This window comes from Falco peregrinus, chromosome 1 (genome assembly GCF_023634155.1).
Source record: "Falco peregrinus isolate bFalPer1 chromosome 1, bFalPer1.pri, whole genome shotgun sequence".
Classification (NCBI taxonomy): Eukaryota; Metazoa; Chordata; class Aves; order Falconiformes; family Falconidae; genus Falco; species Falco peregrinus.
The window spans coordinates 81,640,164-81,661,534 of NC_073721.1; the positions used below are offsets into that span (position 1 = coordinate 81,640,164).

At 37.7% G+C, this 21,371-nt stretch overlaps 1 protein-coding gene across 11 annotated transcripts in view; it reads left to right on the forward strand.

Moving 5' to 3' along the window:
• Nucleotides 1–21,371, forward strand: part of CD44 (CD44 molecule (Indian blood group)) — a 58,763-nt gene that overhangs the window by 11,913 nt on the left and 25,479 nt on the right. For all 11 annotated transcript variants that reach the window (XM_027795816.2, XM_055802108.1, XM_055802139.1 and 8 more), the window contains exons 2-6: nucleotides 10,513–10,678; nucleotides 13,825–13,961; nucleotides 15,399–15,470; nucleotides 16,143–16,382; nucleotides 18,131–18,226. In XM_027795816.2, coding sequence (XP_027651617.1) covers nucleotides 10,513–10,678; nucleotides 13,825–13,961; nucleotides 15,399–15,470; nucleotides 16,143–16,382; nucleotides 18,131–18,226 — 711 coding nt within the window. The remainder of the gene's footprint in view (nucleotides 1–10,512; nucleotides 10,679–13,824; nucleotides 13,962–15,398; nucleotides 15,471–16,142; nucleotides 16,383–18,130; nucleotides 18,227–21,371) is intronic.

Sequence of the window (21,371 nt, forward strand, 5' to 3'; positions counted from 1 at the left end):
AAGCACCATGGTTGCCATCCCTCCATTGAAAATGTACTTATGACTGGGTACTTCTTGGGTTTTTATGGAGAGGAACACATTGAGGTCAACCCATTCTCCATCTCTGAAACTGCAGTAGCTTGTACATACAGCTGGATAAGCAACTTTCATTTTCATTACTGCCTGTGAATTAAGTTCTTCAGACTTCTTCCATGATCTCTTCTTCAGAGAATGCTTTCTTCCAAGACTGTTTCTTTACTTTTTCTTTTGTACCCAGTATTTCTGATCTCTTTGAAACACACCATTTGTAAGGTCTTGTGGGTAACAAGGACCAGACAGCACTGCTAGCAGAGGTTACTCAAAATCCCATTGTGGAAAGAAAATGGTATTTCAGTGTAACATCACAAAGCAGTCAGCTTTTGCTAACCATTGATTCTAACAAGTAAATTTCTTCAGGTTTTGGTTTTGATTTGATTATCATTCATCCAGTGATTTGTTAAGACTTAGAACTTTTCCATACTCTTGAGACCTCCAGAAGGCAGATGATATTATGCTTTATTCTGCTTTATTGTGAAAATCACAAATATTCAAAAGTAGTGTATTATCCATCTTTAAAACTGCAAAATTACATGCAAAGGTTACAGTTACATTCTTAATATGAGAAATCTGGATTTAGTATGAATCATTAAATCATGCATTACATTGGAGGTTTCACTTCCCCAGTTTCATTTCTAGCAGGCCAAATTCAACAGATTATCAGACAGTATTTTAATCAATATGCAATTACCAACTATGATCCCTGGTTTAAGTCTTTAATGTTGTACTACTTTGTACTCTTTGTAAGGTATCTTCTTGTAAATCTACACAAGAAACTTCTACAAAAGGTTGGGTTTCATCTTAATTTTCCAAGGCATTTGAAAAAAATGGAGAGGGAAAAGAAACTGGGAATGAGTTCATGTGCATTGTGGGGATGTTGAGTTTGGAATAACTACTAATATGTCTCCTATTTGGGCAGTCCTCTTCTGCCATTGTTTGTTACTAGGAAGTTGGCATGGGTCTTTTGTCTTTTGACATGTCTTACATTGTGAGGCATATCCTAAGCAGCTGCCTTCTTTTTAGTGTGACTGCCAGACTAATGTTACCTTCATTTTAACTCGCTGGCTTTCAGAGCTTTAAAAAAGATTCTTGGGGTTCCCTTCTCTGTTGTTTTCTTGCAAAGTGGACTTGTTAAAATCAATAGATGTTCTACTTCTTATTCAGCATCTTCTTTTCTCTTTTTCAGTTTTGGTCATTGTTTGCTTTTCCATAATGAACTTACTGCACAAATGAGTTTAAAATTTGAGAATCCTTATTAGTGGTTTTCCTGATAACTCAGAGGAGCAGAGGAAATATAAAAAACCATAGTTTTAGAACTTTAGAAATTGTTTATAAAAAAAAAATAATGCAATATCATGTGAAAAATAGTTTCAAATCACAGCTGGTATTATTATTGAGTAACAGCGCAAATCATTAAAATTCAAAATCTGTCATTCAATTGGACTTGTTAACTGTCGGTCTGATTTTGCAGTAATTTCTTATCTAAATAACCACAGACCTTAAAACAGACTTCTTGTGACTTGTCAGATCTTAGATGGAGGCTGAATGTAAAAGCTGTAAGAACACCATAAAATAATAATGTAATGGTTCTTTGCTCTTACAGCATTCTTTATCAGTAAATCTAGAATTGCTTTATTAAGGAGGTTAGTTGCAAACTGAGGCAAAGAGAAATGAATTGACTTATCCAGGTTATATCAGTGGGTAAATGACAGAGCAGGGAATAGGCATAAGGCCCTTCGACCTCCAGGCTGGAGGTATGTCTGCTGAGAAACACTGTCTCACCTGCTTTTATCCCAAATGACTAAATGGTTTGATTTCAGTCAAACAATGAAAGTCAGACTCCAACTATTATTCACCAGCTTTGTTTCATGTATGTTTCTTCACCTGGACTGCATGGAACTGATCCCAACTGATTTGCTTCACAGTCCCTGTTACTCAGCCTTTGGGGTTAGACTACTCATTGTACAGCCTGAAGCTTTCCTAGTATTGACAATGATGATTATGTTTTCATCATCTTGAGTAGGGCATATCTGATAACTGTCTAATTCCAGGACTATGATTTCACTGCCTGCAATTTTTCCACTGAGGTGCTGCACAGCTGTACCATGTTCTAGTGGAGTCTGAAAACTTTCAACTCACTATTGTGTGAAACTACTACAAAAAGAATAATATTAATGTCAACAGCAAGGACATTTATCGTAAGTGATGACTGTATAGGCTCACTCAGGATGTTTACCAGAGCAACGGTTGCCAAGCAGATAAAGTATGTTTGGAAGATGCATTAGCAGACTTTTTTCTTCCCTCAGCAGCTGCTGAGGAATGAAACATATTTCTTGTACTTACTTGCATTGTGAGTGACTCTGTGAATGCTTGATTCATGAATAGTGCCACCCCCACTCCCACTTTTCTAAATCAGTAGCCAGGAAAGCTATCAGATTGAGACACTGAAGACTTTTGCCCATCTGTAAAAGGAACAGAGACAATGACTTTGGTGGCCAGCGGGCAGATTCGTTAAGAACAGTTTAGAAGGAAGTCAACCGCCTGAGCGGGGTCCCACATCCTGTTTCCAGTGTGTACTTGCTGAAGTAACACAGCAATGTAAGGAGTACTTGTTAACATCTGGTGGAGAAAGGAGATCCTCCTGCTGCAGTGTATCTCTCTCTGGCCACTGTGTTTATCCCCAGCCACATCTCTCCTTTTCATTTCACAGATCCACCTGAGCCCACTTGGATCACAGGGTTAACATGGCTACGTCATGACTTTTTATGCAGTTAACAGCATACAGGAGAGTGAAGAAGCTACTATCTTATTTGCCTTTTCAGCCCAAATTACTAGGTACCCAAATATAACTGGGTAGTAGGAATAGCTTTGGCAACACTTCAAAGAAAGGTCTGATTTTATACCTTTGAATCTGTAGAGAGGCATCTTCACTTTCTTGTCACCACACCCAACTACTAAGAATATGTTGCCTCTATTTATAGCAGGCACTCCTTACAACATGCAGCTAAATTCCTTTTGAAGTGTTTTCCTGGACTTTTTTGTCTTTAAAAAGCCAGGTGTGCAGATTCCCTACCCGCCCACCCCCACCCCGAGTATCAGCAATATATTAGGGATATAATTATGGGTTGTTTTCTCTCCCATGCAAATTTTCAAGACTTACAACACTTTCCTATGCCAAACTGACACGAATATACGAGATTTTAAAAACCTCTATGGGGAAATTTTGGCCTGCGTTCCTTAAAGCATCTACTTGTATTGCAACCAGGTAAAGGTTCAAACTTAACTTTCTTAAATTGTTTTATTCTGTTTTGTGCAAACTAATTAATTAAGTTTCAAAATGAAAGGCAGTTTCAAACTGAGAAACAAACCCCTTGTTTTGCTTTATTTAAGTATCCACAAGGGATGCTTCAAGAATTGAAAACATGGTTTACTGCCACTAAATCTGGAAATGTATTTCCTATAAATCATTTTAAGTTTCACAACCTGTGAATACCCCTGAGAAGGTATTTCATCTGACAATTTCCAAGAACCTGTAAAGACTTACTTTCATTGTCACTATTTGGAAAAGCCTTGCTTATGGTGTAGGCAGCTTATTTCCAGGTTTTTTACTCTACTTTCTGTAGAGAATGGTGGCTGGCAGATCAAGAATATCATAACTGGGAGAACAGAAAAACATCACCCAGCCACGCTAAATGGCTATGCATGTTGCTTGATCCTTGGTGGTTTTGTGTTGTGACAGTAAAGGACTGCAGCCTCATAGACACATGCTTGCTTGACTCACATGGATCCTGCAGAATCTGACTTCTAAATTTGATCAGTGTGTAGTCATCCCAGTTTAGCCTCTGATTTTCCCAGCACAATTTTCCTTTCCCCATCAAGCCCTGAGGGATTCAGGTATAGGTGTGTTTTAATGATGTCGACACGTGTCTATTGGTGACTGCAGCTGGGATTAATGAATCATTTTACATAACCTAACAAACAGCTATCCAGTGATTTTCATCACTACTGACCTGGGCTTCAGTCCAATTTCTGACATAAAGGTGGAAGCCTCTGTATCCAATTACAGTTGTCTGGGCTGCGAATTGCCTTAGTGAACGGTTTTACTAATAGCCTCTGAAGAAATGATGGAATACTCAGTAAATAATAATACCATCCAGGCCCATGTGTATTGTAGTGTATTATTAGGTAATCACTGGATGATATCTTTGTACATTCAATTCTCCCGGATGTCAAAATGGTGGTAATCGAGATCTCTTAGTTGACAAAATGTCTTGGGTCTTGAAATGTTTCGTGAATCCATCCCATACAAAGTTTTGTATTCAGAGGGCAATTCATCTGGTCAGGAGTAAAATAGACATTCTTACTTAGCCATGAAGTTGTTTTCCTGAGAAACATTTTTTTTTTAAAAAAAAAAAAGATCAGCTGGAGATAGGTCTGAACTGAGAGCCAAGATCTGAACTGTCCAGACCTCAGATCTTAGGATTTATATGACCCCGTTTCTAGGTTTGCCTGGAGAGGAACCATAGTTAATAGGAGTCTCTTTTAAACAGATGTTAATCGGTTTCAAATATGCCACTTTTCTCTACTTCATTACTAGCATGCATTAAAGCAGGTGCTAATATTAAAAATGTAGATATCAGTGCTAAGCTAACAGTTGTTCCCGTTCAGAAGTGTCGCTACAAGATTAAATAATCTGAGATTATTACCCAAGTATATCTCCCTAGAGCTTGAAATCTAATAAATTTAGAACAACATTATTACAATAAATATAAGAACTATATTCTGTTAAAGCAAACAGAGAAGAAAACCATCTGCACTGTCAAACCCCTAGTTCTGTTGCTGTTTCCAGCTCAAATTTATCACATCCTGGTGACCTATCAATCATCTCAAACCACAAACAGAAAAGGAAAATCCCCTTGAGAACAGTACATGAACATTTCCTGGTTGCCATGCAATGCAGACTGTGGTTTTACCAAGAAGTCTGTTAACAACCTTGTGTCTTAAGTATTCTTCTACTTGTTTTTGTTTAAGAGGGGAAGGTTGTTTGCAAATCTTCCACTTCATTTGTTTTGATGTCTCTTTGCAGTTGATAAAATAACTTTTTTTTTTGTTTTTTTAATATAAGGCAGTATCCACCTCGAGAGTGAAACCTCCAGGTATTGTCTTGAAAACAATGAAAAGCAGGGAGCAGTGCATGAAACATCCATGCAGTGGATCAAAAATCTTTATGAAAAATCCACTCCAATGGGAAAAGTTAGCATGAGTCAGTGTTACTCATTGTACATAAGGGTTGAAGAATCAGGGTGGAAATGGGGATTGCAACCGTCTTCTTACTGTGACAGCTTCTAACAAGCTTCTAGTATTAAAATCAGGGTGTAACTCATACTTCCATGAAAGGACAATGCTCTTTAGTCTGTCTCATCCAATGCTGTTACACCAGTGGGCTCTAGCTAGAAAGTTGTCTGTGGAACTGCAGTTAGTGATTTTGGCTGAAAAGGATTAATTGACCCTGGTTTAGATATGTGAATGGCAATAGCAGAGAAGGGCTTGCATGCAGCTGCTTGAAACAGCACCAGAAATCCCAGGTAAGAAAGAAAGAAATGGCCTGTGTGAAAGTTAATGTTCTCCAGGCTCATAAAACTCAGTGCAGGCTTAGGGGCATTCCATGGCTTTGGGTTGAGTCACCCAAGTCTCATGGTCTGGACGAGATTAATGATGATGACAATGCAGACATACTTTCTGCCTTTTTAAAGAGCTATTATGAAACAATTTTGTCTTTCAGCTGTAGCAAGTCATGTGGATATCAGGAAAAGATCATGGCCTGTCAGCTCCCAAAGCCCGCCAGCTATAAGTGGGGGCAGAAGGGAAGGTTTGGGTAATGTTTGTGATTCCACTGTGAGTCCACTCTGAATCAGCTCCTTTGAAACTTCAAAAAGGTTGAAGGGTTAAGTAACAGTTTGGCACACAGTATGATTTTTGCATTGCCTTGTCTCTTGAAACAAAGGAAAAAAGCCATCTTTTGCATAACTGTGTTAAAGCCAGCTAAGTAACATCAACATAAAAGAAATGTATTTGACCTTCCTGCGCTATGGGAAAAGGTGGAATATGTGTTTAGATTTGGATTTAGCAATCATGTTTCTTTCTTAACTCAAAATTAGTCTATAAGCCTCAGCATGGAAAAAAATAATTTAAGGTGTTAATTCAGTTTAGACCCTGTCTTTTATTTTCTGTAAGTTTTGTATTGATACAACTAGAAATATTTTCATCAATTCAATTAATAGTCCCCATTGTCTGGATGTTAAAATATGAGAAGACAAAGTAAAAAATCTGGGTTGCCAGGTCCAGGCAGTACATTCTACATCTGTATGTTGCTGGTTTTAAAACATGGTATTTGCTGTCTTCACAGAGGAGATGCTGGGTTCATGCAATTTACTTAGACTATACAATTTCATGTGAGTTTTAGGTACTGCTGTAGTCCTTTTTCCACACTCTCTGCTTCATGACCAGAGTATCTATACTACAGCAATGTTATAAACATTTTTAATAGTAGGTGTAGAAGATATCATTAAGATAAAAACAAACCATGCTGTCTCAACATTACTTTAGGGCAAAGTGCCAACTAATTGGATGGCCTCAAAACTAGTTTTGGGAACTGAATTGCCACATTTTTGCCCAGAGTTTCCTGGACATTCATGTGATCTCCCACACTGCACGAGCGAGGCTTCTTGGGAGCTTTGACCCTTCTGTGTGTGTGTGCAGTGCAGTTGGTCAGCACATGTGCTGTAAGCCTGGTACTTCCCACAAGTGTCCTGCTGTACAGTACGTAATGCTGTAGAGACAGGCTGAGCATTTCCATGGAAAACGTACATGCATTGTAAATGTAGCCCACAAGTAGTTCCATTAAGCCTATTTGTCTAAATAAACCTATTTATTTTCAAGAGTTGGAGTTTAAGGGATTGGCTGCCTAGTAAGTGGGATTTTAACTACAGCTGGATCTCTGAGTGGTAGTGGAGCATATATTGTAGTGTTTTAAAGTGATGAATGGGCTGAGGTTTGATGACAGCTTAATCGAATTCACTCTAACCAAAAGTGAACTACATTTAATATTTCAATGAATCCAGATTGAGCTGCAAAATTCAAATGCAACCAAAGCAAACTGATGTGGTATCTGCTTTTATCACAAAAGTTCTTCAGAAATCAGCCTAAAGATATTGGAAGAGATGTTGATGTTCCAAACAAATCTAGTTCCAAAATCACTGAGCTTGTTACTTTTAAGTAATCAAATAGATCTTTGTGATCTGATCCCCAAATTTAATATTAATTCTTGGGCTTCACAGGGTATGTTTAATTATTAACAAATTTAGGCCTTCCTTGTTCTACAAGAGAGAATCAAGAAGGGAAAACTAAAGAGAAAGTTTTTTCCGTCTAGGTCATTTATGTTTTATACAGCTACTGACCGGACAACTTCCCAAATGATGTCAGGCTTTGAATATGGAACATTTGGAGCCAAAGTAGAAGCCACTTGTGGCAGCTGTAAGAGTAGCTCCATCCTATACCAGTAGCCGTGGGCCACATCCTTCTGCGCAGAGTAGCTATTTGTTGTGTTGTTATGAAAACTTCTATTTTGATCTGCAACTTGAACATCTGTTGACAGTATTTGTGACACCATGTACACGTGGCGATGGCTTTTGAGTATGTGGTGCTGTTCAGGGAGGGGTGTGGCTGCAGAAGGTCTCTAGTCCATCAGCTAGCCCCAGGACCAGTGCTGTGCCCATCTGTGCCAGGCACTTGTGGAAGTACTGTGACTATTTCAGAATCATGTGTAGGAACTTGTTGAGACTATCATTCTGTGTTAGTCCAGTAGCTTCTCCTCAGACTGTGCAACTCAGCCCTGTTGCAAGACGTTAAGTCCTCCAGGAAAGAAAAATGCATTTGTTAGTGTCCTTTTCCACATAGGTTCCTCATTCTTGCGTTCAAAACCTCTCATGACATGGCTATTATCAGAGAAATTTCAGTAGAATTCTTTCCCTGGAAGGAAACAGATGTGTCAAAATAAAGGCATTTTGAGAAAATGTGTTAGCCTTGTACAAATTTTACGAAACTAAATATTATGTCCTCTTGGTATTTTGTATAACATATGATAATAAAAATATTAAGAACTGTAATCATCAACGCTGTTAAACAGCTATGCAGTGTATACCAGTTTTGCCTACATTAAATGTTTTTGTCAGCCTAAATAATTGGGGATGGGTGTATGTGTATGTAGGTGGGAGAAGAGGTATTTTTTGCGTTCTTTTTGTGGAAAGGCAATCTGTGTAACCGTAATGATTAATTCTGTTGCCTATAGTAAAAGTATTTAAGATTGGAAGCAAGCTTTTGAGCAACTTCGGACAAGCAGTCATCAATACTATTGGACTCTTACCTATGCTGCCACTAATGGCTGTCTTCTTATACACCATACAGTCTGGATGTTATCTGGTATTTTATCTCCTTGATTGTTTCCTGTTACCTGTGGAAAGGAACATTCCTTCCAATTTACATAGAGTAGATATGCTGTAGATCAAACAAACTCAGTTTCCCAATGAACAAAAGCAACTGAAGGAAGAGTGCATGCCTTAATTACTATAATTTGCTTTCACATCTGTGCCATAGAAGAAAATAGACCATCAAGCAAAAATGACATTAGGGAAGTTGCTTGTTATTCACAACAGAATGTGTCAATGCAAACATGAATGAATTGCATTTCTGGTCTTCTAGGAAAACAGTCATTATATGGCATCATTTATTTCAAATAGATGGTATGGACACCCACTTTTGATATTTGGAGAAAACTGGTCTATTTTTGCCTTTCTTGCACATGGAACTGCGATTAAAATTAAGATAAAAATGAGTCATGCTCCTCTGGTCACTGGGTGTATTAGGCGACTCCAATTAAATGTGCTTTGTAGTTGTCATTCTAGTCTGGAGTTGCAACCACTTTTTTCTCTTGAGGGAAAGGTGGGGCAGGAGCAAAGTTAATTCACACTGCTTTGAAGCATCCTGATCCTTCCCCATTTTCTCCGCACACATTATTATTCTTATTTGTATTAGTATTATTATTAACTCTTTCTTAGCTGTTGCTGTTAAAAAAAAAAGATGTTAAATGTTTATTTTTCCTTTCATTTTACTCAGTCAGACTTCCCTTGGACTATACTGTTTCCCCACTGTACCTGTTGCATTGTGTAGGCAGTATCTTTCCAACATAAAGACGAATGGAGTGTGATGTCCTCTGAGCCTCTAGCCCTTATGCCTTTCACCCGATGTCTGTAGTGAATTGTATGCAGCGTGCCCCTCCCGTAGGCTTTGCACATGCTGCTTGTTCAGGGTTCCTGAGCTGAAGGCCAGAAAACAAATTGCACAACATAACTATGGGACCTAATTTTTTTAATCATCTTATTATTTTTACCCTGATACTGCTTGCCATTGGAAGTTACTTCCATGTGCAAACCTTTGAAGTATTATTGAATTAAAATCTGTCTAAGACATCCTTTAACATTAAGTAGGCTTACTGCAGCACATATTGAAACTCTGGCATGGCTGGCAGCAAGGTGTTTGTGTGTGTGTGTCAACTCAGCCAGAGGAAGCCTTTCAAAATGGAGGGAAATACTGGCAAGATGCATGAGCAGGGAGCAAGAAGTTCACTCGTGAATTCTTAGATAATGTGTATTTGACGCTTTTCTATCTGTCCCAGCAGGCTGAATAAGAAGAGCTTAAAGATTATCTTTCAGGGTGTATTTAACAGTATAATGTTGTTCTGGCCAGAATATCTGTGCAGCTCACTTAGTTTTTGTCTCAGGTAGATCATGCAACATCAAACCAATGCAAGCTTTCTGCTTTTATCTAGTCAGTAACAGGCACACATTGCTTGAACTAGGTCTGAAACTGGGGATTGACATATATGTTCATAAAACATGATTCACTGTGAAGGGATCACAATGAGATAATTAAGGAACCTCATGATCATAAAGGTTTTTATTATACACCATTTCATCTTTAAAAAATTATGTTATGAATGAAATATTTTATTTTCAAATGCATTTGAATATTCAGTTAGCTTTGCAGCAATGTGGCTTCCGAGACTTTCAGAATGTATTTACATCTTCTGTATGTTATTGTTAATGGAATTTTGCAAGAGCTAGGTACCTCACGAAAACATGCTGTATTGCTATTTTTGCAAAGCAAATCTGAAGTTCTGGCTTGTGTCTCAGCCCAAAGAAGGGAAGTAGTAAGAAGGTGATTGAAAATGTTAGTGCTGTTTCTGAACAGATCGGTGGCTGCTACTTGTTGCTGGTTCACATTGAAGCACTATAATTGAAAATAAATAATTTCTGTGTCTTTGGCGAAGCATTAAATCCAACAATTTGTAAATACTTTTTTTTTCTTTTCTTTTGATAACAGAATTCAATGTAAGTTGCAGATATGGAGGAGTTTTTCATGTTGAGAAAAATGGTCGCTACAGTCTCTCACAACCTGAAGCAGTTGAACTCTGCAGAGCTCTCAACAGTACATTGGCAACACTAGAGCAGTTGAAGAAAGCTCATGAACTTGGATTTGAAACTTGCAGGTAAAGAAATCCTTGAAAAAATAATATATCATGACAAGTCCATGCATCCATGCTATAGTGTAATACTTAAAGTTGATTTCATATAGCTGTTAATTACATGGCTATATCAGCCCTCACGTAAGATATTCTGTGATGAACAAAATGTTTTTGTGCATGTATGCTCTGGGTCCAATAATAAATAAATCCTTGACTGCCTATACTTTTTAGCAATTATCTTTAAGAAATCATAGCTTCTTACAGATAAAATCTAAACATAACAAAAGATTGACAGTATAATGAACTAATTAGGAAGATGTTCAGATCATACTGTATCACTGACTAATTGGTAAGATAAGTATGTGACAAGTATTTATGATTTTTAATGACCTGATGTAAGGTCAAAGACTGAAGATGTTATAGACAGTATAGGGAACTCTGTCTTGTCAAGACACAGTAAAAAGCAGCAAGTGGTACTGTGGGGATGATATCTTAATATCCCAGTGAAAAAATGGCCAGAGTATTAAGCATTGTTATAATCTGTGAATGGAAAAGTTTCAGAAGACAGCCATAAAAATTACCACAAAACCCAAAACCATGTTGTCAAGTGACTTAATTACCCTCTGCAATTAATAATGTGTAGGGCAACAAATACAGATAACACAAAGCCTTCAGTTTAGCAAAAAATAACTTAAACTACAAGACTGGAAGTTACTCACAAAAGATTTTGGATTAAAAAAAAAAAAAAGAGTACCAATATGTACTAACAAAGTATGTAAGGATAATGATTATTGGCTGAAACAACTTGCAAGACTTCTAGTATATTCTTTGTCACACCAGAATTGATAGTTTTCAGGATTAAATATTTTCCCCAACAATACATTCTGTTCAAACAGTAATCAAGTTGTGACGGTCCTGTGGTCTGTAAATACATCAGACAACGTGATCCTGCAATCTTGCTTTACAAAATATGTTATACATTTTTTATGCAACTCATCTTAAACATTCATATGCAGAAAAGAGATTAAACTCAGGAGCTGTAAATCTGAAGTTTTTGATCAACATAGATTCATGTTGGTAAACCATTATAAAGTTGAAATAACTTTCAGTAGATTTTCAACTTTATTATAATCTAAACCAAACAACAAATACAGAGAAATGGAGTTTATCTATTAACTGATTGGAGTAGAAAAATTCAGTGGACATTTCTCCAGAAATTTAAGACTTTCATTCTGATATCATGAGAAATCGTACTACCATCAATACTGCTTGAAACTTTCCTGTGAATTATTTCATTTCAATTTAGTCAGTAGTGCTTTACTTTTTTATCACCTAATGCATGAACGTTCTTTCCCACTGGTTTTCAAGCCTATGAGAATTGAATAAAGCTCCTTTCAAATTAATAGTATCCATATAAAGTAATTTGTAATCATGGAAAAATACACATGCAATGCCTTAAAAACATTCTTATACATATAAATGTCATACACTGCTGTTGATGACAGCACATGACACATCCATTTTTACAAGCATTGTGCCATGCAGGGTGGTGAAAGTGGTGGACAATAGTGCCAGGGAACAATGGATGGAAAATTCTTACAAGGTTCTTCTGTGAGAAGTAAGAATGTTGTTTAAATTGGTACCGCATAAAGACCAGAAACAATTCTTTACTCCGAGGGAAAAGTCCTGCATAACACAGTAGGCATGTTCTTTCTCTGGCATTAGCATATGACCATACTTAGCTTTCTGAATTGTCCAGCACCACACAATATGTAGAGACTAAGGTTCAAATACTAACTGAAGACCTAGGGGCAGAGATTTCTCATGCTAGCAATTATGAATACTCTGCAATGTGAAAAGTCTTCTCTGAAGTTAAAATATAAAGATAATTGAAAGAAGGAGTAGAGGGATTTTATTTTTTTTTTGCAGTAGGGAGCTGTACTTTTTCATTAATGTTACAATTCTCCATAATTTACTGTTTAGAGAGGGATAGATTTGGACATGTAAGTCATGTAGATAGGATTCCTTTCTCTGTTCCTTCTGGTCAGTCCTCCCACCCTCTTAATTTCATTTGTTGATCTTGTGCTAGAAGTCCTTGTCAGTAAGGCTAGGCTCTTATCAAGCTTTAGTAGGAGAGAAAAAATGTACTGCATATAATCATCAAAATACATGAGAATGGTGGGTGACTAGGATGAATCAACAGACCATAACACAAGTAGGTGATTAATGGATTATAAAGTGTCAATGTTAAAGGCTTAGTTGGAAGTGTGAGTAAAGCAGTTTATAATTCCACTCAAAAGACTGTTTCAGAATTGCAAGTATCTGCATGTTAGACATGTAACTGGAATGGGGCTCACAAATAAAAAACTGCAAAGCTATGAAATTTATTCATCCCTGAGAAATTGTACTTCTGAAGAAGTAAACCAAAAACCAAACCAAACCCAAGTTCTCGTTAACATTGTATTACACCTCCTAGCTAAATATACTGGAATTAATCAGGTGTTACAGGATTGCAAAATAGTAATAATGCATTGTGCAATATGGAGCTTTGTTAGCCACAGTCATCCCTGAAATATATGAGCTCTGTACATAACAGCCATTTTTCAAATGAAAAATACAGAAAGAATTTGTGGATGAATGAGTGTTGTATCTGAATATTTTACCAAGCTGTCAGCTTTTGCACAAAGGGATGTGTCCTACAGTCATTCTCTAAATTTGCTCAGGTACTACAAATTGAGCCCCCAGCATTTCAGTGTGAAATGTCACTGAGCAGAATGTTATGCTCAAAGAAATGAAAATGTGACTCCCTGAAGAAAAAAGAGGCCAGTCTTTAGTGTCACAGCCTCACACTGCCTCCCAGTCCCTCACCTTTGTTGCCTTGCTTTGGAACCAATTGTCTTAGATAACAAGATACTCAATTGAAATGGGTTTAGCTCTAGAAATTACATGCAGAGTGGTGTTGAGTGGCTGGAGACTGATGTAGCTACCATGTGAGAAAGGAACACCCTTCATATAAAAAAAAAAAAGTATGCAAAACACATGCATTTTTTAAAAATAATGTAAGTTGAAAATAATGGCCTCTTCATAGCTTCTTCATGTTTGGATATCTGGAACATTTCTATCACCTGCTATAATATTTAATATGGTATATTTTCCTCTGTTCTTCACAGGTATGGTTTTGTGGTGGGGAATATTGTTATCCCACGAATCAATCCCTATCATCTTTGTGCAGCAAATCATACTGGCATTTACAAACTTTCAGCAAACACAACTGGTCGGTATGATGCATACTGTTACAATGCAACAGGTACGTATATGCTTTTATGAAGTATTTTAGATGCAGATTAACAATAACATATGTAATCTATTTAAGGTACTAGAATGAGGACTTCTGTATTAAATATCATCATTTTTTCAGCTGAGAAGTAATATATTTTGTCAGCCTCTAGAAGTGTATCTGTAATGCCAGCAATGAATTTGACTCATTTTGTCATTAGTGTGTTTTGAACTAAACCACTTTCTCCACCTGGGACTAGCTTAGTAGCTTCAGAACAGCTTGTTACAATGGCTTAGGGCAGTGAACCACTGCAGCAGTGAATCTAAAGGGCACCAACTGTTTTAGGCTATGGTGTTCAGCTTGTTTGTTCATACACATACGAGCTTCTATAGCAAACAACAGTTATTTGTGTTAAGGCATACTAGGAGTGGCTGCCCCCCGCAGCAGCCCTACAGCCTGGGCTGGCCACCTGGCCCAGGCCCATGGATGTGGCTTCTGCTCTGCTGCTTGCAGGTTCATCCAGTATTTGCTCTCAAGCAAGTTGCCATTTACACATTAGGCAGTTGGATAGCCATGCGGGTCAGAAGCAGACTGTTTTTGTCCAAGGTTTTGAACTTTGTAGTAGTTGGAAATATTTTGCTAGATTACTAAGAAAATGTAGATAATCATGTGACAGATGCTGGACATAGTATTTGAAGATAAAATCTGGACTAATGTAAATGTCTTAAATTTTGGTAGATTATTACTTTCACAGTGGAAACAGAAAGATCTTACAGAAAGATGCAATCAAAATTCATTGATGATTTGAATGGCAGTGACATTTTTATATTTTGTTCTTCATGGTCATATCATTAAAAATCCTCTTTGCATTAGCATAGTATCAGGTGAGCTGCCATCCTCTGTCACCCATGGATGACTCTTCTGCTACAACGATGCCCATCCCCACCAGAGCTTTAGAACACCCCCTGAGTTGCATTCCCTTCTGGAGCTATAGGCAGACTCACACACTGGCCCCCGAGCATGGCACTGCAGCCTGCTCCCCAGTGTTCCCCAGTGCTCCCCAGACCAAGGCACACTCTGCCTGTGCAGAGCCTTCAAAGGAGGGAATGGGGTGCCTCCAGCTAAAGAGGATTAGAGCTGCCACTGCTACCACAGCAGGGCTCTATGCATTGCAACGGGGCCATAGGGCTATTCTAACTGACGTTAACTGCAGCCATTTTCTGGAATGGTTATGGGAATGGACAATCTCATCGTTAGCTGGCAGAACATTCTTGAAGTGCCCTACCTGGGAAGGAGCGAAAAAGGAACATAGGTAGATCAGTGAATAACATTTGATTTGGAAACTGGTTTTCAATTGTCCACTTCTGAAGCTGACATTTTGTGATTGTGTACAATTAATATGGGTATACACGTGACTTTGTTCTCAGTTTTCTCAAATTAATATTTACTACTTTTCTTCTTTTACAGAAACAAGAGACAAAGCATGTGAGCCAGTTGAAAGACTAGATACTTCTTTCCTCAATAATCAGGGTGAAATAGGTATTGTATTGATTATATTGTTTCAACTGCCACTTGTTTCTTTTTAGGATCTGGTTATCTTTATGTAAAAAATTGCTAATATTAAATATTAAGCAAAACATGATAAAAAGAAATCAAGGGATGTTCAACAAAAATTAAAGCAATTAGTCACTTGTCTTCCCCTAAATGCTATGGAGATTGGCTCATCTTAAGGTGTTACCAAACATCTTTTATATAGGTATTTGACATTTTTCAGCACTTCAGAGCTGCTAATGTTTCTTTGACATATAGAACTTGCTTAAGGCAGCAACCCTTGTACATCTCATTTGAGCTGCTGGCTAGAAAAGCAGCTGGAAGTGGAAGAAAAATCATAATGAACTATTTGTCGAATTCTAAAATTCTGATTGACTTTACAGAGGCCAAGATTTTATGTTCAAAATCAAAATGTCTGATCAAAATATCAAAATATTTGATGCAGAGTAGGCCCTGTATGTTTGACAAATATATAGATACAGTTTAGTGATGTATGATCTAGACAGATTAGATAGGATGGCAAAAATAGATGGACTGATATTAATCCACAGCTGTTTCTCTTTATTTTTTTGTTATAGGACATAAACTGTATAGCATTACTGATATATAGCTATATAGCTCCTTGGTAGTATCAACTGCTTAATCTCCTCTTTCCAACAGTCATTGACAACGCAGATGGCTCACGTTATACTGCAGATGGCACGCGCCATAGTGGAGAGTCCTCAACGTCAGGTGCCGATGATGAAAATATAGGTAGTGGATCAACACATGACACAACTCCCATGGATACCTCCATCAGGAGATCCAGCCCTTCTTATTATGGAAGTGTTACTCCAGTCTCACAGCTGCCAGATCATTCTTCTGGAGCAGGGGAAAGAGAAATTCATAGAAAAGATTCTGGTAAGGGCAGTATGTTGCCACTATATCCCCTTTAAAATACCGGAAAAAAGGATTACATTACTAGTTAAAGGATGTCACGAGGGAATAAGAATCACTGTCTCTAATTTATATCCTGGAGAAGTAAAAGGAAAATGTGTGTCTTTGAAAGAAAACAGAAGCATTCTGAATTTGTAAGGATTTTTTTGATTGCATGGAAATACAAAGCAGACACACATCAGCATAGTTTCCTACATAAACCTTCCCAGAATGTTGAGAACAGACAGTTCTAAAAATTTGCTCTTGTTCTTATTAAAATTAAAATCAACATGGCCTGACAATGTGCACTTGCAGCCCAGAAAGCCAACTGAATCCTGGGCTGTATCAAAAGCATGACCAGCAGGTCAAAGGAGGTGATTCTGCCCCTCTACTCTGCTCTCATGAGACCCCACCTAAAGTACCCAGGTGCCCCCAACCAAAAAAAGGACATGGACCTGTTGAGGCGAGTCCAGAGGAGGGTCATGAGGATGATCAGAGGCCTGGAGCACCTCCCCTATGAGGACAGGCTGAGAGAGTTGGGGTTGGTCAGCCTGGAGAAGAGAAGGTTCCAGGGAGGCCTTCCAGTACCTAAAGGGGGCTTATAAGTGGCTTATAAGGAAGATGGGGACAGACTTTTCAGTAGGGCCTGTAGTGACTGGACAAGAAGTAATGGTTTTAAACTAAAAGAGGGTATATTTAGTTTAGATATTAGGAAGAAATTCTTTACTGTGAGGGTGGTGAGGCACTGGCACAGGCTGCCCAGAGCAGCTGTGGATGCCCCATCCCTGGCGGTGTTCAAGGCCAGGCTGGACGGGGCTGTGAACAACCTGGTCTGGTGGCAGGTGTCCCTGCCCGTGGCAGGGGGGGTGGAACTAGATGATCTTTAAGGTCCCTTCCAAACCAAATCATTCTATGATTCTATGAAAATATTTATTCATTAAAGGTTCAAAAACGTATCTAGCAGTGAATACAGAGAGGTTAGTGAAGCAGAGGGTATGGGTATATAGAGATAAGGGTAACATATTATCTGCTCTCTAAAAGGATGAATTGATGATAATAAGAACATGAATGAGTTACAGTACAAGTGATTTCTCTTTCTACACATACAAGGGCTTTTTTAGGACATCTTACTACAGCATATTACAGAATGCACAGAGATACAAAACATTCAAATTAAAATGTTATTAATATCTTCTTCCTTGTTTTTCCACATAGTTAGCATGATGAAAGGTAAATCCTAACATTCTTTTCCTAAGGGACTGGGATCAGAGCCATTTCCCAAGGTGTATGCCATGTGCTTCAATTGTTTACCATGACAACTCTTTATCAACTCTGCTTACATGCAGAGTTTAGATTTTTGGACTAAATGTCAGGATATATTTCAGTAAAGAGGGGAATACAAATAACTTCACTCATTGCTCTAGAATCCCTGTCCAGATAGTGTACAGGTACGGTTAGAGATTGTATCACATGAACGGATCATCACCAGAATGTTCATTGTCACTGTAATACATACTCCTCATGAAATAATCAGTTTTGGTGATATCCTTACTATGTTAGTAAAGTAAGGCTATTAAGGTTGAATTTATGAAGAACCTAGTCTGTATCTTTCTTCTCTCTTGGACCAATAAATGAAGGCATGAAGCCTGTAGCATAGAGTAATTGAAGTAGTTGTGAGTACTGGGTTACAACTCAGCTAATGAAATAGTAATGGTTCATCCATCACCATACAGATGATGAAGTTTCTCCTGTATCACCTGACATCTCTTTGGTGACAGCAGCTGACGATGTCCCTGAAAAAGATGGTGGACAATATCCTGCAAGTACTAGTAAGATTTATGCATTATAATAACTACTTGAAATATAGATTGCATTAAAACTGCTTTCTTCTTCCAGCAGGAGATTCTGGTAAGTGGTGAAGTATACATCACCTCCAATTTTGGAAAGACATTGAAAGACAGTACTTTCCAGACTGGTTAAGTCAGAAATAAACTTGACTCTCTGGGACAAGGGGAGCAACAACATTTACTATTTATTTACTTCAGTGCTTATACTTGAGTTCAGAAGGCCCGTTCTGTGTTTCCCACTGCTGTTTTATCATGCCTATTTACTCTATGAGGCACCACAAATTGGTGCAACTTTTCAATTATCACTTGAAGTCAATTTATTTCTGAGGTAGAAAAGGACATTTTTGTCAATTTGTGATGGAAGTGTCTGTGATTCTAATGTATTTATGTTTGTGAATGTGGGTAATCCACATCAAAACCATGACCTCACTCACAAAAGTGGTGCTTTAAGTGTCAGTTGCAAGTGCCAAGCTACTTGTACACTGCAAAAACTAATTTTGACTTTGTTGATGGCAATATGCATAAGAAAAACCTGGGGCCTCCACAGGCTTTGAGGGGTCAAAAGAGCAATAGCCATTTTCTCTGCTTTGTCCTTAAATAACTGTAATGAGTGGGAAAACCTGCTTGTGATGTTTTTATCAAATATGCAGTGCACAACAGCTACAGCAAATAAAATACTTTTAAAGTCATCTTACACATTTTAATGTGTAACTGTACATATATTCACTCTGCTTCTTAAGTTTAGAGTGATAATGATATTTGCTCCAGAAAATAAAGTGAACTTAAAACGAGAACATTTTAATTATACAGAGTACATCACTAGAGATATGATATAGTAAAGACTGAACTGGTAGAAATGAAAGTTTCTTCCTGCTGACTCCTTTTTTCCCCACCATGGAAGCCCTCAATGGTGAGGAATTTGCTTAATTGTTTGTTGATTGCTGATAGTTTTGCTACAAAGTGTGGCCTGTAAGGGCAGGGTGGCAGGAACAGGGGGGCATGCAATGAATCCCACTGATAACAGTGGGGGGGTTTCTGCTTGACTCTGGTGGTGATATTTCCTGTATTTGCTTTTGTACACATGTGTTGCTGAATTCTTCCTTGTACAGATGTTTCTGTACCCTTTGCAAAAACCTGTGCATTGCTTCTAGACAGGAAATCCTTCGGTTTTCCTTTTACTACTTGATTATCAAATGTATCAATCCTAAATATGTATGTCCATTTCTGTTGCTAACAGTTCTCTCTCATGGGCATGACTATTTTACAGAGGGAAAACTAGAGGTATTTTAGTATTTTAAAGATCAAAATAACTATAGAGCTATGTAATAAAAAATGTCAATACTGATAGATATGAATCACACAAGTGATAGCATTGGCATGATTGCTTATTGGTTTAGAATTGATAGAGTGATTCTCTGGGGAAAAAAAAGACTATGAAGGTACTGCACCTGGCCTTTTCTGATAGCTTCAGCTATTACTCAGAAACATCACTTTAAAGCCAGACAGACCCATTTCATTTAATTTTACTGCATTACAAACAAATCAGGAATTTAGCACTCCTTTCAGAAGAATAAGCTATGCATCTCTGTGAGAAGTCATCAAATATTCAGTCGCATAGGAGAAAGTTACACAGAGAACAACCGAAAAAGACAATAAAGCCATACCCCAATGTCTGCTATTCACATTGCGCAGCAGTTCAAGCTCATTGGAATATCCTAGCCACAATTTAATTTCCCGGTGAAAAATCCCACAGACAGGAAAGTAGAAAATTAAGAAATGAGTAATGAAAACTGTTTGGCATATATCTTCACATAGGTGGCTAAAGATACATCCATCTAATTCTACAGTGCGTGAAAGTCTCAAACAAAACCAGTAGCTTTCCACCTATTCCACACACTATTTGTAAACTAAAAGTTTGGTGAAAAGGTGTCTAGCTTGATCAAAACATTTCTTTGGTATGGGCTTAAAGTGAACAACTGCCACAAATCCTTGTTCTTCAGATGATCCCCTTTCATTATTTCCTTGGTTTTGGACATTATTGATGATGCTCTCCATCAAGTTTATGGTCCAGATTAATACAGTGCTAGCTCTTTGCCATTGACGTTTTCTCCTGTCTGAAACAACTTTTTCTTTTTGTTACTAACAAGTTATAGTTCATCTGTAGATGTGCCATGGATCAGATGTCATAAAATTCTGTTGCTGATCAATGAAATACTTCCCTAAGTTATCAGAGCCAATTACTGAAAAGTGACTGCAACTGCTTTCTTTCATCCATATAAAATAGATATTTTAATGCTCTGGTGGAATTTCCTTTTATTTTGTTTGGGGCATTCCATGGGAAAAAAATCTCATCAATTAAAAAAGTCTTTTGTCCATACTTTGGCTGATATGACAGGAAAGCATCTGCATTGATATTTTTTATGTGGAGGGAAGCCATGAATATACTCATCACTTAGAAAATGAGCTCCTAAGGCTTGCCGTGGAAAGCAGGTGGAGGTGAGAATTTTGCTGTGATTACAGCAAGTCAGATGGAAATTACTTAGTTACTCAGTTATTTTCTTGTTAATTGATTTTTTTTGGCATTATCATTTTGTTCACAGTTCCATCCTAAAGCTCCAAATCTGAGGCTACCTGCCTTTTGATGATCTGTTGCTCAGAGATCAGATTTTGAACATCCAGGTTTCCCATTTTCTGACACAAATGGCAGAATAGTACTAATAATACTATTTTTAGGGAGCAACTAGAGACTGTGAGAAGAGACAGTATTTATTTAGTCAAGGACAGCTTTTCAGGAAGGCAAAATCTGTTAGGTTTTGCTTCCAAAATAGCTAAACCTTTTGCTTCCAAAATAGCTAAACCTTGACAAAGTGCATTTCCGAGTTGAAGTCTATACATTTTGTACACGTTGGAGTTTACAGATAAGCAAAATGTAACTACTGCAGGCTGAATAACATCAGTTCATCCTGTTTGATTATTGGAACTTCGATTCCTAGGCCTTGTATTTTCCAGTGCTTTCATATATTGCACAAAAATTGATCAAAACTGGTGTCTTTGATATTAGTCTTCAAGGTATATTTCTAACTGAATTTTAAAAGATTTTTTTCTGAATGAAAAAAAGTACATGATA